Source organism: Amyelois transitella, chromosome 10 (genome assembly GCF_032362555.1).
Source record: "Amyelois transitella isolate CPQ chromosome 10, ilAmyTran1.1, whole genome shotgun sequence".
Taxonomy (NCBI): Eukaryota; Metazoa; Arthropoda; class Insecta; order Lepidoptera; family Pyralidae; genus Amyelois; species Amyelois transitella.
Window position 1 is genome coordinate 1,170,842 of NC_083513.1, and position 13,984 is coordinate 1,184,825.

The 13,984-nt window shown below is 37.9% G+C and overlaps 1 protein-coding gene across 1 annotated transcript; it reads right to left on the reverse strand.

Annotated features, from left to right (window-relative positions):
- Positions 1 to 703: 703 nt before the first annotated feature.
- On the reverse strand, positions 704 to 11,689 carry LOC106136744 (synaptic vesicle glycoprotein 2C). The gene is made up of 10 exons (XM_060946165.1): positions 11,563 to 11,689; positions 10,124 to 10,285; positions 9,051 to 9,210; positions 7,681 to 7,802; positions 6,292 to 6,533; positions 4,863 to 5,005; positions 3,804 to 3,939; positions 2,529 to 2,806; positions 1,604 to 1,731; positions 704 to 782 (listed from the first exon to the last, which is right to left on the reverse strand). Exons 1-10 carry the CDS (start codon positions 11,660 to 11,662, stop codon positions 730 to 732), a joined length of 1,524 nt encoding a protein of 507 aa, XP_060802148.1. The 5' UTR covers positions 11,663 to 11,689; the 3' UTR covers positions 704 to 729.
- Positions 11,690 to 13,984: the final 2,295 nt, after the last annotated feature.

The window sequence follows — 13,984 nt, forward strand, 5'->3', positions numbered from 1 at the left end:
CACAACGCTACCATCCTGGCATCTGATCCTAGTCAGCTCTCTGGTTATAGTATTTCCTCGGGCTGACCTTACGGATTTCCAGAATACTTTCAGATTTGACTGAAAGTCTTCCGATAGCCTTTTATCAAAATCCTCTTTATACTCTTCTTTCTTTCTAATCACAGCTTTCTTAACCAAATCTTTCATTTTCTTATATTCCTTACGTGCTTCATTCACATCTTCATCTATAACCTCTTGCATTCTTAAGTTAGCTTTTGCTGCTAACAAATCCAGCCATGCTTTCTTCTTTAATCGCACAAGTTCTTGCACATCTTTACTCATCCACGCATTTTTGTGATTTTTTCCTTTCCTTCTTCTACTTACACCACACACTTCAACAGCTACTTTCACAATTCTTTCTTTAAATTCCTTCCATCCATCTTCAATATCGCTCATTTCCTCTAAATCTTCAAATTCATCCTTCAGTCTATTAATATACTTCTTACCTACATCCATATCTTGCAAATTTTCTACTTTTACTCTTTCCAAAGCGCTGGTCCTGGCTTTAGTCTTCGGTTATACCCTCACCTCCTGGAGAGGAGTTCCGGGGTTCCTCTAACCACAGTCCTGGTTAAGGTAATTCGTCTGCTTGATGGTGTCAGGTTAAACAAGTTGATGAACAAAAGTTATCGTAAGTAAAAGATAATTTATTAAATTATTTTTACACAGTATGTAGGTACCTAAGTATAATTATAATTTACTGGTATTGTCTCTCGGTAACAACATCGTTACTGCCACGCCACCTGCAAATAAAATAGTGTAATATTTTAACACATACATACATATAGTCACGTCTATATCCCTTACGGGGTAGACAGAGCCAATAGTCCCGAAAAGACTGAATAGCCACATTCAGCTGCTCGGCTTAATGATGGAATTGAGATCCAAATAGTGACAGGTTGCTAGCCCATCGCCTAAAAAAAGAATCACAAGTATGTAAGCCTATCCCTTAGTCGCCTTTTACGACATCCATGGGAGAGAAATGGAGTGGTCTTATTCTTTTTTGTATTGGTGCCGGGAACCACACGGCACTAATACAAAATATATAATATTTTAAATATATAATTATAAAAAAATTTATACACAGATTGAGTTAGCCTCGAAGTTAGTTCGAGAATTGTGTCACGATATACTTACTCAAATGATATAGATAAATATCCAAGAATCAGGTCAATTAAAAAATTGCCGGGATTCGAACCCGGGACCTCCGGTGTCACAGACAAGCCCAATACAACTACGACACAGAATTTTGAAAAGAGCCGTCGTACTTTCAATTAGAAAAAGAATCTCTCCTCGTAAAAAGCGACTAAGGGTTATTATTCTTAACAGTCTTGGGAGAGGGAAAATCCGTTAGGAGAAATTAAAGCAAAATTCTGTCTTATTTTTATTTTCTTTGTACCTTTGATTTTTTTTTTGACTTCGATTAACCCGTGCCACAATAAACTATATTACTTCTATATACTTTAAAAAAGTTGACTCAGAGCATTCTAAACGTTCTTTTTTTATTTGTCAGAATCTAATACAATAGTCACGATATCGTCTAACATAATTGTAATGTTCTTACTCATCACGAAAGCGGACCAAACGTAAAAAGTGGCAGCGCAATAGTTGAATATGGTAGCTCCGACGAGGTTCACTCCACCCATAGACATGAACCTTGCAAACATCATGGACAGACTGGTCACCAGGCCTCTGTGGAGAGATGAAATGCAAATATATACGGGACAAATTACACAGATTGACTTAGCCTTGAAGTAGGTAAGTTCGAGATTTGTGTTACGAGATACTAACTCAACGATACTATATTTTATTATAAATACTTATTATATAGATAAACATCCAAGACCCAGGCTAATCGGAGAAAGTTTGTTTCTCATCATGCCCTGACCAGGATTCGAACCCGGGACCTCCGGTGTCAAAGACAAGCGTACTACCGCTGCGCCACTGTGGCCGTCAAATATATCAGGAAGACGTTGGGTTCCCCTGCAAATTCTATTTTCAAAGTTATGAACATTAGTTTGTATACTAACCGGTACTCTTACGGTGAGGGACAACATCGTGAGGAAACCTGCACATTCAGGCAACTGGATGTGTAACCATGGATCCAATACTGGTTAGGTTTACCGGCAAAGGTTGCGGGGTTCAGATGGAAATTGCTTCGTGTAAAAACCTGACTCGCCCGATCCAGGATCCATGGTCAAAGGCATACCCCACGGGGTAGACAAAGCCAACAGTCTCGAAAAGACTGATAGGCTACTTTCAGCTGTTTGACTTAATGATAGAATTGAGATTAAAATAGACACAGACTGCAAGCTGATCCCCTAAAAGAAGAATCCCTTTATAAGCCTATCCCTTGGCCGTCTTTTAAGACATCCATGGGAAAGAGATGGACTGGTACTTTTCTTTATATTTATATTAGTACAGGGACTTATAAAAAAGAATTCTAAGTCCATAAGCCTACTAGCATAACAAAATAAAATCATACTCACCTATAAGAAGTAGGATACAAATCTGTAAAAAACGAAGCCACGCTGCCTATCCCAACAATAGTTCCCTGTTGTAGCGTGAACAGTATCATCACACTGATGGGCTCGCTGACCACAGTCAGCAGGCACCCGCTGACGGAAGAGGTGATGAAGGTGGCTATGAGAACCAGGCGGCGGTGGACGGCCACCAGGGAGATGAGGAGGGTGAGGACGCAGAAGAATATGCCGTAGACCATGCCGGCGTAAAGAGTGTTCGTTGATATAGTGTCATCGCATGTTATCTGAAATTAGTTCGTCTTTCTGCCTTGTGTATGGAGTATGCAGAGATCGTGGCAAGTGGAAAGTATGTAGTCTCTGCCTACCCCTCCGGGAAAGAGGCGTGATTTTATGTATGTATGTATGTTCTGCCTTGTGGTTCCCGGCACCAATACAAAAAAGAATAGGACTTCAACATATCTTTCCCGTAGATCTCGTAAAAGACGACTACATAAGGGATAAGCTTATAAAGGGATTCTTTTTTTTAGGCGGTGGCCTAACAACCTGTCACTATTTGAATCTCACTTCTATCATTAAGCCAAACAGCTGAATGTGGCCTAACAGTCTTTTCGAGACTATCGACTCTGTCCACACCGCAAGGGATATGGACGTGACTATGTATTTAGGTTCTTCTAGAAGAATGCGGAAGTTAGAATCGAGCATGTAAATTCTGTTAGTGGCTCCACTTTGCTGATCTTCAGTTCTGGCAGAATCATCAGTATCGCATGTGTATACACCTGCGATATTACGCTGAGTCAGGACCTCTTCACTGTCCATCAATGCACATACATGCACATTGCACACTCACATTTTTAATTACTATTAATCATATACGTAACTATCTATCTATCTAAAAATGTAATTTCCCCTTTTTTTGGGATCGTGGTAATAGGTAAACCCAGGTTTTATCTTTACAGAAGTAAAGTCATAGCCTGAACTAACGCTAGAACATGACTATGATAATTTGCACACATTGTCACGTCTACATCCATTGCGGGGTAGACAGAGCCAAGAGTCTTGAAAAGACTGAAAGGCCAGCTGTATAGTTAAAGATGGAATTGAAATTCAAATAGTCACAGGATGCTTACAAGCAGAATCCTATAAGTTTTTAAGCCTATCACAAGTCGTGGTTCTATTCTAAAACATCGGAAACCACACGGCTCTCGACTAGGATAATTTGCATATTTTTGTTGATACAACTTAAAATTAGATTACTATGAAAGTTATTTCAAAGGAGCTTACAGTATCAACATCACCAGAAGTAGGAATATTTTCTGATATTAATTGGCAGAAACTTGCGCCATCGCTGGAGCCGTTAGCTAAAGAATTGAAGAATATGTTCACTATCAAAGGATACCACATCAGGAACACATTGTTACTGAAAACAAAACAAAAACATTACAAATTAAAGCGTTGACCTCCTCCTGCACCTGTCTATACATATAAACTTCAAATTGTATTTGTTTATTATTTATTTATTCATTCATTCGTTCATTCATTCATTCATATATTCGTTAATTCATTCATTCATTCGTTCGTTCATTCATTCCTTTATTCGTTCATTCATTCATTCATCCATTCGTTCATTCATTATTTTATTTCCACAAAATTATTTACAGGAGCATTTAACACAGTAATTCTAATACAAAGGTTCTACTTATTTCAAAAGAAATCTCTTCCAGTAGACCCAAGAGAGGAGAGATGAATTTTAGAACGGTATGGCGTGTGCGTAAACATCATCTACATTAATTACAATAAAAGTCATACTATTTGGAACTGCTCTATTTATTAGGGTTACTGTTCACAGGATATGCGATTAATTCTTCTTCTTTATCGCATATCCTGTGAACAGTAACCTTAATAAATAGAGCAGTTCCAAATAGTATGACTTTTATTGTAATTAATGAAGAAGACCAAAATTAAGTTATAAAATAACCACTACAGACAGACGTATTTTTTTTAAATATCATCAATTTATCTGTACTGTGCAGTGTGCCGTGTGGTTCCCGGGACTAATAAAAAAAGAATAGGACCACTCCATCCCGTAGATAGATCTCGTAAAAGCCGACTATGGGATAGGCTTATAAACTTGGAATTCTTTTAGGCGATGGACTAGCAACCTGTCACTATTTAAATCTCAAATCTGTCATTAAGCCAAACAGCTGAACGTGGCCTATCAGTCTATCAAGACTGTTCGCTCTGTCTAACCCGCAAGGGATATAGACGTGATTATATGTATGTACTTCCAAATTATCACCAAAGACAACACTGTTAGCTACACTAACTGTAAGCTATACTTACGTGGTAGTGCAAATAATCATGAGAAAATATAATTTAAAAGTCGTCCACAGCAATGGTGGTTTGAACAACGGCATTGTCTGGTTCACAATTGATCTCCAGAACTTCGAATTTACTGGTGCGTTGATATTCTTCAATGATGTGACCTGTAATTAAATATAAATAAATAAGGGACAAATTACACAGATTAAGTTAGCCTCGAAGTGAGTTCGAAGCTTGTGTTACGAGATACTAACTCAACGATACTATATTTTGAAATAAATACTTATAAAGATGAACATCCAAGACCCAGGCAAATTAGAATAAGTTCGTTTCTCATCATGCCCTGGCCGGGATTCGAACCCGGGACCTCCGGTGACACAGACAAGCGCACTACCGCTGGGCCACAGAGGCCGTCAATGTAATTGTTAAGAGTTGTATAAAATTGGCTCATTAAAAACACAAGCCGACAACTTGCTATTAAAAACTTTAAGGTCCTGTCATAAGTGACCGCGCTCGTTCTAACATGATTCGAAACATACATACAATACAAACAAACATACATACATACATCCCGGAGGGGTAGGCAGAAACTACTTCTTTCCACTTGCCACGATCTCTGCATACTTCCTTCGCTTCATCCACATTCATAACTCTCTTCATGCAAGCTCGGCGGTTTCGGGCACTCGTGACCTGACCCTTTACCAGGACGTCCTTAATTTGATCAAGATACGTTCGTCTAGGTCTTCCCACTCCGACCTTTCCCTCCACACTCTCCTTGTATGATTCGAAACGTCCGAGATAAAATAAAGGTACGTTACGTGCGTGTTTAATACCTATATAATTTACTAGCTGTTACCCGCGACTTTGTCCGCGTAAATTTCGAGTTGAATCTTGATCATACAGTCAGATACAGACAGACAGACAAAAAATGTAAAAAAAAAAATCTCTATCTGTTTCAGTCAAAATATTAAATGTACAGACAAAATATTTTTACTGTTTTATTATATGTATAGATAAATAGTATAATGCAATGAGAAAGTTTAAAACCAATTATAACGAAATTTAACTAACTAACACGATTTATAAAACAGTTCCGTGTGGTTCTTGGCACCAAAACAAAAAAGAATAGGACCACTCTCTCTCCTATGTAAGTCGTAAAATGCGACTAAGGCTTTAAACTAGGATTCTTTTTGTGGGCAATGGGCTGGCAACCTGTCACTATTTGAATGTCAATTCTATTATTAAGCCTAACAGCTGAACGTGGCCTGCCAGTGTTTCAAGATTGCTGGTTCTGTCTAGCCCGCAAGGGATATAGACGTGACGTGCAAAACTTCATCAATACTGGTCCAGAGTTTTTGAGTTTATACCTATATCCTACGGAGTAGACAGAGCGAAATATAGCTTAATTGTGTTTATTTCTTCCAAAAAAGAAAACAAATTTATTACGTACAGGATAATTCGCACTGTTCCCCCCGTTAGCTTCGAATATTATCTTCAGCACGTCCAAAGCTTCATGCGTCATACCCTTATCAGCCAAGAATTTTGGACTCTCCTGAAGATACAGCAGCATCAATGCACCAAGACCCAGGGGAAGACCCATGACGATGGTGAACAGTCTCCAAGGTCGGAAACTGATAGAAAGCCAGGACATTGGCAAACTGAAGTCCAGGGGAAGGATCAGGTAGGCTAATCCTGTAACAGAATTTTATGAAGTTATAATCTGAGTTTAATCTCATAGCTCTTAAGCATTTTATTAACTGTCTACTACATACTACATAGCAGATAAAAATGTCTTAAACTTTTAGAAATAACATTATTAAATACATACATAAATATAATCACGTTTATATCCCTTGCAGGGTATACAGAGCCAACAGTGTTGAAAAGACTGATAGGCCACGTTCAGCTGTTTGGTTTAATGATAGAATTGATATTCAAATAGTGACAGGTTGCTAAACATTATTAAATTCAATCCTCCAACGCCTCAATTTTTTAAGATTTTAGTTACCTCGATTTTTCAAGTTCTCTATTAGAATCGTTACATACATAGATATAGTCCCGTCTATATCCCTTGCAGGAAAGACAGAGCCAGCAGTCTTGAAAGACTGGTAGGCTACGTTCAGCTGTTAGGCTTAATGATAGAATTGATATTCAAATAGTGACAGATTGCTAGTTCATCGCCTATAAGAATGATTCCATGTTTATAAGCCTATCCCTTAGTTGCCAGTTACGACATCCATGGGAGAGAGATTGTGTGTCCTATTCTTTTTTATATTGGTGCCGGGAACCTCACGGCATGATTCGTTAATATCTTGTAACAAACAAGTCTCGTACTTACCTCGAGGCTAACTCAATCTATGTCATTTGTCTCGTATACATGTATATTCATTTATTTTGATCTAATGACTGACTCCTCGAAAGTATCTCATTTTAATCAAAAAAATATATCATCAAATCGGTTCGTACTCTAAAGAGAAATCGCTTTACAAACTTGCAAATCTCTACTAATATTATAAAGCTGAAGAGTTTGTTTGTTTGAACGCGCTAGTCTCAGGAACTACTTGTTCAAATTGAAAAATTCTTTTTGCGTTGAATAGACCATTTATCGAGGAAGGCTTTAGGCTATATAATATCACGCTTCAACTAGTATAAGGAGCAAAGAAATAATGGAAAATGTGAAAAAAACTGGTAAAATTATTCATCCTTAAAGGCTTCAATGATGCCCAAAATAACTATTTCACGCGGACGAAGTCGCGGGCACAGCTAGTAATATATATATGTACGGTCTTTGATGTCAATTTGAACAGAGCAATTAGTAAAATCCAAAATGGAGACTTACCAAAATAAATGAACTCTGATAGCAAGTTCATACCAGTGAGTATGAAGAGGTACCTAGCTCTGTGTTCACTGGTCACAGCCTCTCCCACGTACGTCATCGTGAGAGTAAATGACGCAGCTGAACTGGAAAAAGGGGAACTAAGTATTATTAACTATAAATAATTCTTGATTTAGAAGTTACTTCTTTCAGCAATCTAGTCTTTATATATGACTTTCTATCTTTGTCGTTACCTTTTGCCGCTCTTTACGTGGGGTCAGGTCACAGTATGTTAGTTCTTATCTATATCATCATACCGGAAAGTTTTATGACCTCCCGCCTGCCTTTATGTATGTGTCTTGTCCCTTAGTCGCGTTTTACGACATCCACGGAAAGAAATTGAGTTGCCCTATTTTAGTTTATTTATTAGACACTAATATCTTTGAATTATGCAGCCCGGTTTCATGTTTTTGTCTTTCACTACCCAAAGGTTGGCTGGAAGAGATTGCTTAGCGATAAATCCACATTTGCTCATCATATTCGTAATGTATGTTTCTACAACATATGTAATTTTATAGACAATAAAGATAATTTGTATTGTATTGTATTGTACTCTGCCAAGAAACACGCAGCGCCATAAGCTTTCTTTCACACATGGGTAATGAATCCAATTAAATTACACACGCCTATAACAAACACAGCCACAGAAATCTTAGTGAAATATTGGTATATTACTTACACTCGTAACAATTTCTGTGGTATTAGCCGACCACAGGTACCACTGCTAAACGAGATGGTCTGATTAGTGTCGTAAAAAAGTTGTTCATTATACTATCTGCCTATGACAGTATCGATAGAACATCGACTATTATTGTAAAACCCTGATATACATACATTAGCATACATTTGTTTGAGAACTAACCATCGGTTACAGTGAGGGAAAACATCGTGAGGAAACCTGCACATTCAGGCAACTGAATATGAAACCATTATACAAAATCAGTTGGGGTTCCCTGCAAACGTTGCGGAGATCGGACGAGAATCGCTTCGTGTAAAAATCCCGGACAACGGTCGTAAAGGCGTACTTACATACTGTAATTTCGTCTCTGGAAGAAGGAAGGAAGGAGGAAGAAAATGCTGCAGTGCAGTTTGTTCCCGCTTCTTCTGCACTGACGCCTTGGAAGCGGCAGTAAACTTAGTTTTTAAGTAATTTATTTGACGTCAACCAATGTTGTTTTGACATACGTTTTGCCAATTTTTAAGCGATATATAGTATCCTATAGTAATGAATAAAAATGTTGAATTTGAATTTGAATTTGGAAAAGTGACAATGTAACCTAGACTAACACCAGGTAGTAGAAGTCCTCATTCGTGTCTCATCAAATCATACTCACAAACTGCAACTAAGGATCTTCATGACAAACATGACTTCCCAGGTCGGTGAGAACCCAGCAAGGGTGCCCATCAAGCACCCCCCTGATGTGGACAGCAGCAACGCTCTACGCCTGCCGCGGGTGTCCGCGTAATATCCCCAGGGGTAAGAAAATATGACACCTGTAAGTCATAATAATATGCTCAAGAACTAGTAAACCATAGATACCATCTGCTAGAGTAGTTACTTAGTTTGTTAATTTAGAATAGCTTTTTTTTTATTAAACATACATACATATCATCACGTCTATATCCCTCGCGGGGTAGACAGAGCCAACAGTCTTGACAGCAGCAACGCTCTACGCCTGCCGCGGGTGTCCGCAAAATATCCCCAGGGGTAAGAAAATATGACGCCTGTAAGTCACAAAATATATGTGCTCAAGAACTAGTAAACCATAGATACCATCTGCTAGAGTAGTTACTTAATTTGTAAATTTAGAATAGTTTTTTTTTATTATACATACATACATATCGTCACGTCTATATCCCTCGCGGGGTAGACAGAGCCAACAGTCTAGACAGCAGCAACGCTCTACGCCTGCCGCGGGTGTCCGCAAAATAACTCCAGGGGTAAGAAAATATGACGCCTGTAAGTCACAAAATATATGTGCTCAAGAACTAGTAAACCATAGATACCATCTGCTAGAGTAGTTACTTAGTTTGTAAATTTAGAATAGTTTTTTTTATTATAAAATAATTAATATTAGTTTATATTATTTAATTAGGTATATTTATTATTAGTAGGTACAGTTCAGAAATTGTAATAGTCACACAAATCATCAATTTATTTAAATCCGGGATCCGGAAACCGCACGGCACTAATAGAAAAAACAATACACTCCATTACTTTCCCATGGATGTCGTAAAAGGCGACTAAGGGGAAGAATAAACTTAGGATTCTTCTTGTAGGCAATGGGCTGGCAAACTGTCACTATTTGAATCTGGATTCCATAATTTAACAGCTGAGCGTGGCCTTCTCGAAACTGTCGGCTCTGTCTACACCGCAACGGATAAAGACGTGATTATATGTATGTACCAACGAATGGTGCCGAAGCCAGGATCCCTGTCTCCCTGAGTCCCAGCTGCAGGTCACATCTGGCAGCTGCCATTACTACGGTGAAGCCGAACATGTCCAGGACTACAGCTATGCTGATCACAGAACTGGCGGCCAGCAGCCAGCGGTTGTACCATCCATGACCTGGAGAATAATGGCAGAAATTGACATACATACATACATACATCGCTGCTTAGTACCAGTGTTTGGTGAGCCGTCCGGTTGTAATGATTACCTTACTACCCTACATGTTTTTTTTAATAATTATAAACTAAACTTGTTTGTGTTTATGCCGTGTGGTTCCCGGCAGTGCCGTGTTGTTCCCGGCACCAATAAAAGAAAAGAATAGGACCACTCCATCTCGTTCCCATGGATGTCGTAAAAGGCGACTAAGGGATAGGCTTAAAAACTTGGGATTCTTCTTTTAGGCGATGGGCTAGCAACCCGTCACTATTAGAATCTCAATTCTATCATTAAGCCAAACAGCTGAACGTGGCCTATCAGTCTTTTCAAGACTGTTGGCTCTGTCTACCCCGTAAGGGATAAAGATGGATCATATGTATGTAAACTTGTTTGTCAATTTACCTTTAAATGTACTTATACTGCATCAACATATTGCATGCAACGACATACCTAAATGTGTATAGTCTAAGCTTAGATTCTAAGTTCTCATGTAAGTGAATATTTTTCTTATGAGAATAAAGATTTCTTTAACCCGACATATGGTCACGTCTATATCCCAGCAGTCTTGAAAAGACTGAATGGCCACGTTCAGATATTTGGCTTGAAATTAACATACACACACACATATTACATCATATCCTATGTCGGCATCCGTGGCGCAGCGGTAGTACGCTTGTCTGTGACACAGGGGGTCCCGGGTTCGAATCCCGGCCAGTGCATGATGGTACCCGCCGTTTTTTATAAGATTTGGCAAAACTTTTTCGGTAACAAGAGTTGTATTTAGAATTGAATACTCCTTTACACGCTCTTACGACATCTACGGGAAGAGAAGAAGATAACTGATTTCTGTATCGTGTTTAACAAACATACATATGGTCACGCCTATATCCCTTGTATAATTGGCTTAATTAATGACAGAATTGCGATTCAAATAGTGACAGGTTGCTAACCCATCGCATAAAAAAAGAATCCCAAGTTTGTAAGTCTAACCTTTGGCCGCCTTTTACGACATCCATGGGAAAGAGATGGAGTGGTCCTATTCTTTTTTGTATTGGTGCCGGGATCCACACGGCATCGTGTTTAATTTTGCTGAAGAAAATACATCATTTCAACCACATCCTAACATCTAATACAATAAGCCGCTACTAAGGTCAATAACTGAAACACGCATTTTTTACATATGTATAACAGTACTTTATTTCACTTCAAGGATTCATCAAGGATCAGAAAAAACATACCAGTCATCTCAACCGCGTCATCATAGGAATAGCTGCCGATTTCCACATTGTTGCCTATGTCAGCCATATTCTTTTTTCCACGACTATTTTCCACAGCCATAAACTTACATTTGAGAGTAAACCAGTATTTTATTTCCATGTTTTCTTAGCTGGGTACTCGGTAGTGCTGCGAGCCAAGTCACTTTGAAACTGTGTTTTATTTTGAGATCCTACTAATAAGTATTATAAATGCAAAAGTTTGTATGTCAGTATGGATGTTTGTTACTCTTTCACGCAAAAACTACTGAACCGATTACGATGAATTTTGGTATGTAGGTAGCTGAAGACCCAGAATAACATATAGTCCCGGAGTTCCTGCGGGATTGATTCCACGCGGACGAAGTCGCGGGCGGCATCTAGTTTAATATAATTTTGTCTAGAGATACCTACTACATAATTTGTGGACAATATTTATTTAACTCATAAACTTGGAATTCTTTTTAAGGCGATGGGCTAGCAACCTGTCACCATCTGAATCTCAATTCCGTCATTAAGCTTTACAATTGAACGTCAATCCGTTAACGATAAACACGTGATATATATGTATAATGATATATAATGATTATATCAACACGGCATACTCATTATCATAATTAAATCACCGAAAAAGTTTACGCAAATTTTCATGATTCACGATTCTTCAAAACAAAAACCTAAATTTATCTCCTTACTCCAAATACTTAGTACTTTTTTCAGATTCAGCGCATGCGAAGAACTTGGCCTCACACTACTTACGAATGTTAGACAAAGATAAGCATCAATATCTATCTTAATTACAATGACATTCAGCTTCTGATAAAACTAGAACACACCTTATTAAGTATTAACATTATATTTTAACAGACCGATGTTAATAAAGGTTTTGATTTTTTTTTTATCGAAAACATTGTAACGTACAGTCTTGAAAAGACCACCTTTAGCTTTTTGGCTTGATGATAGAATCGAGATTCAAATAGTGACAGGTTGCTAGCCCATCGCCTAAAAAAAGGATCCCATGTTTATAAGCCTATCCCTAAGTTGCCTTTTACTACATTCACGGGAAAGAGATGGAGTGGTCCTATTCTTTTTTGTATTAGTCCTGGGAACCGCACGGCGGCACATTGAAAAATTTAATAAATTTGAGCCAAATTGCAGGGGAACTAGACGAACGTATTTTGATCAAATTAAGGACGTCCTGGTAAAGGGTCAGGTCAAAAGCACCCGAAACCGCCGAGCTTGCATGAAGAGAGTTATGAATGTGGATGAAGCGAAGGAAATATGCAGAGATCGTGGCAAGTGGAAAGAGGTAGTCTCTGCCTACCCCTCCGGGAAAGAGGCGTGATTTTATGTATGTATGTATGTATGCAGGGGAACCTAACCCGTATAGGATCGATCATGTTGACACATCCAGTTGACTGAATGTGCAATTATTCCAATGCTTCTTGATCGTTTCATATAAAACCTGTATCAATATTTATAAACTAATAATGAAATAAATAAAAGGAAGGTAAGTTATCATTTGATACATTGTATCTACAAACAAAGCGGAAGAACATATTATGACATCTGTCACGGATATGTGACCCTACAAGAACACTCTACAATGGATCATTAATTATATATCTAGGCCATTTCTATTACATCCTTTTAAAGACTTTATATATCCTTACATTTGTTATTTCTACTTCCTATTTATATGAATTATCAACTAATGAAATACCTATATATAACTAGCTTTTACCCGCAACTTTACCCGTGTGAATTTAGCGCCACGGGTAATAGGTGGAGTGGTCCTATTCTATTTTCTCTCTTACGGCGTAGACAGAGTCAACAGTCTTGAAAAGATGAAAGGCCATAATTAGCTGTATGTATGTAGGCTACCTATTACAAATCCTGTTTTAAGCTGTATGTTTTATGACGTACTTATATCTAATCTAGACTACATTCGTGCCTGTACCACAGATTATATAACAACCTAGACCTTCACGAGGACGCAATGAAGCTATTAATCGATTCCCGCGTTTTCATGAGCCATAGATAAGTTATAAAATAGACAACAAATTATTTTTACGACTTAACATTTTTTTTAATAATGATTCAAAATTTGGAATACTTTTAAAACCAAGCAGCTTGCTGGTATGCAGAAAAAATACCCCAATAAAAAAATATAAAATTAAATTATACTCCATTCGGATTGGATAGAGTTTTTTATACCTTTCGGATAGTAGATTTTGTTAAATACTGTAGATATGTTATACAATTTTTGGTAGATGTATTTAATCTACGCGATAAGAATAAACACGAAATAAAAATGTCTGTGTTTGTCAATGTGTCTGTTGTCATAATAACTTTTTTATATTTGATATTCCAAGATTTTTAGTCATCACACGTCGCAGCTCTTAAT

Excerpts from the sequence above, each read along its gene's own strand:
- LOC106136744 (XM_060946165.1), bottom strand. The coding sequence starts at position 11,662 with ATGGCTGTGGAAAATAGTCGTGGAAAAAAGAATATGGCTGACATAGGC. Across the intron at positions 7,803-9,050 it reads AAGATCCTTAGTTGCAGTTT|TTCAGCTGCGTCATTTACTC; the intron begins GTGAGTATGATT and ends CCCTTTTTCCAG. Across the intron at positions 6,534-7,680 it reads ATCAGAGTTCATTTATTTTG|GATTAGCCTACCTGATCCTT; the intron begins GTAAGTCTCCAT and ends ATTCTGTTACAG.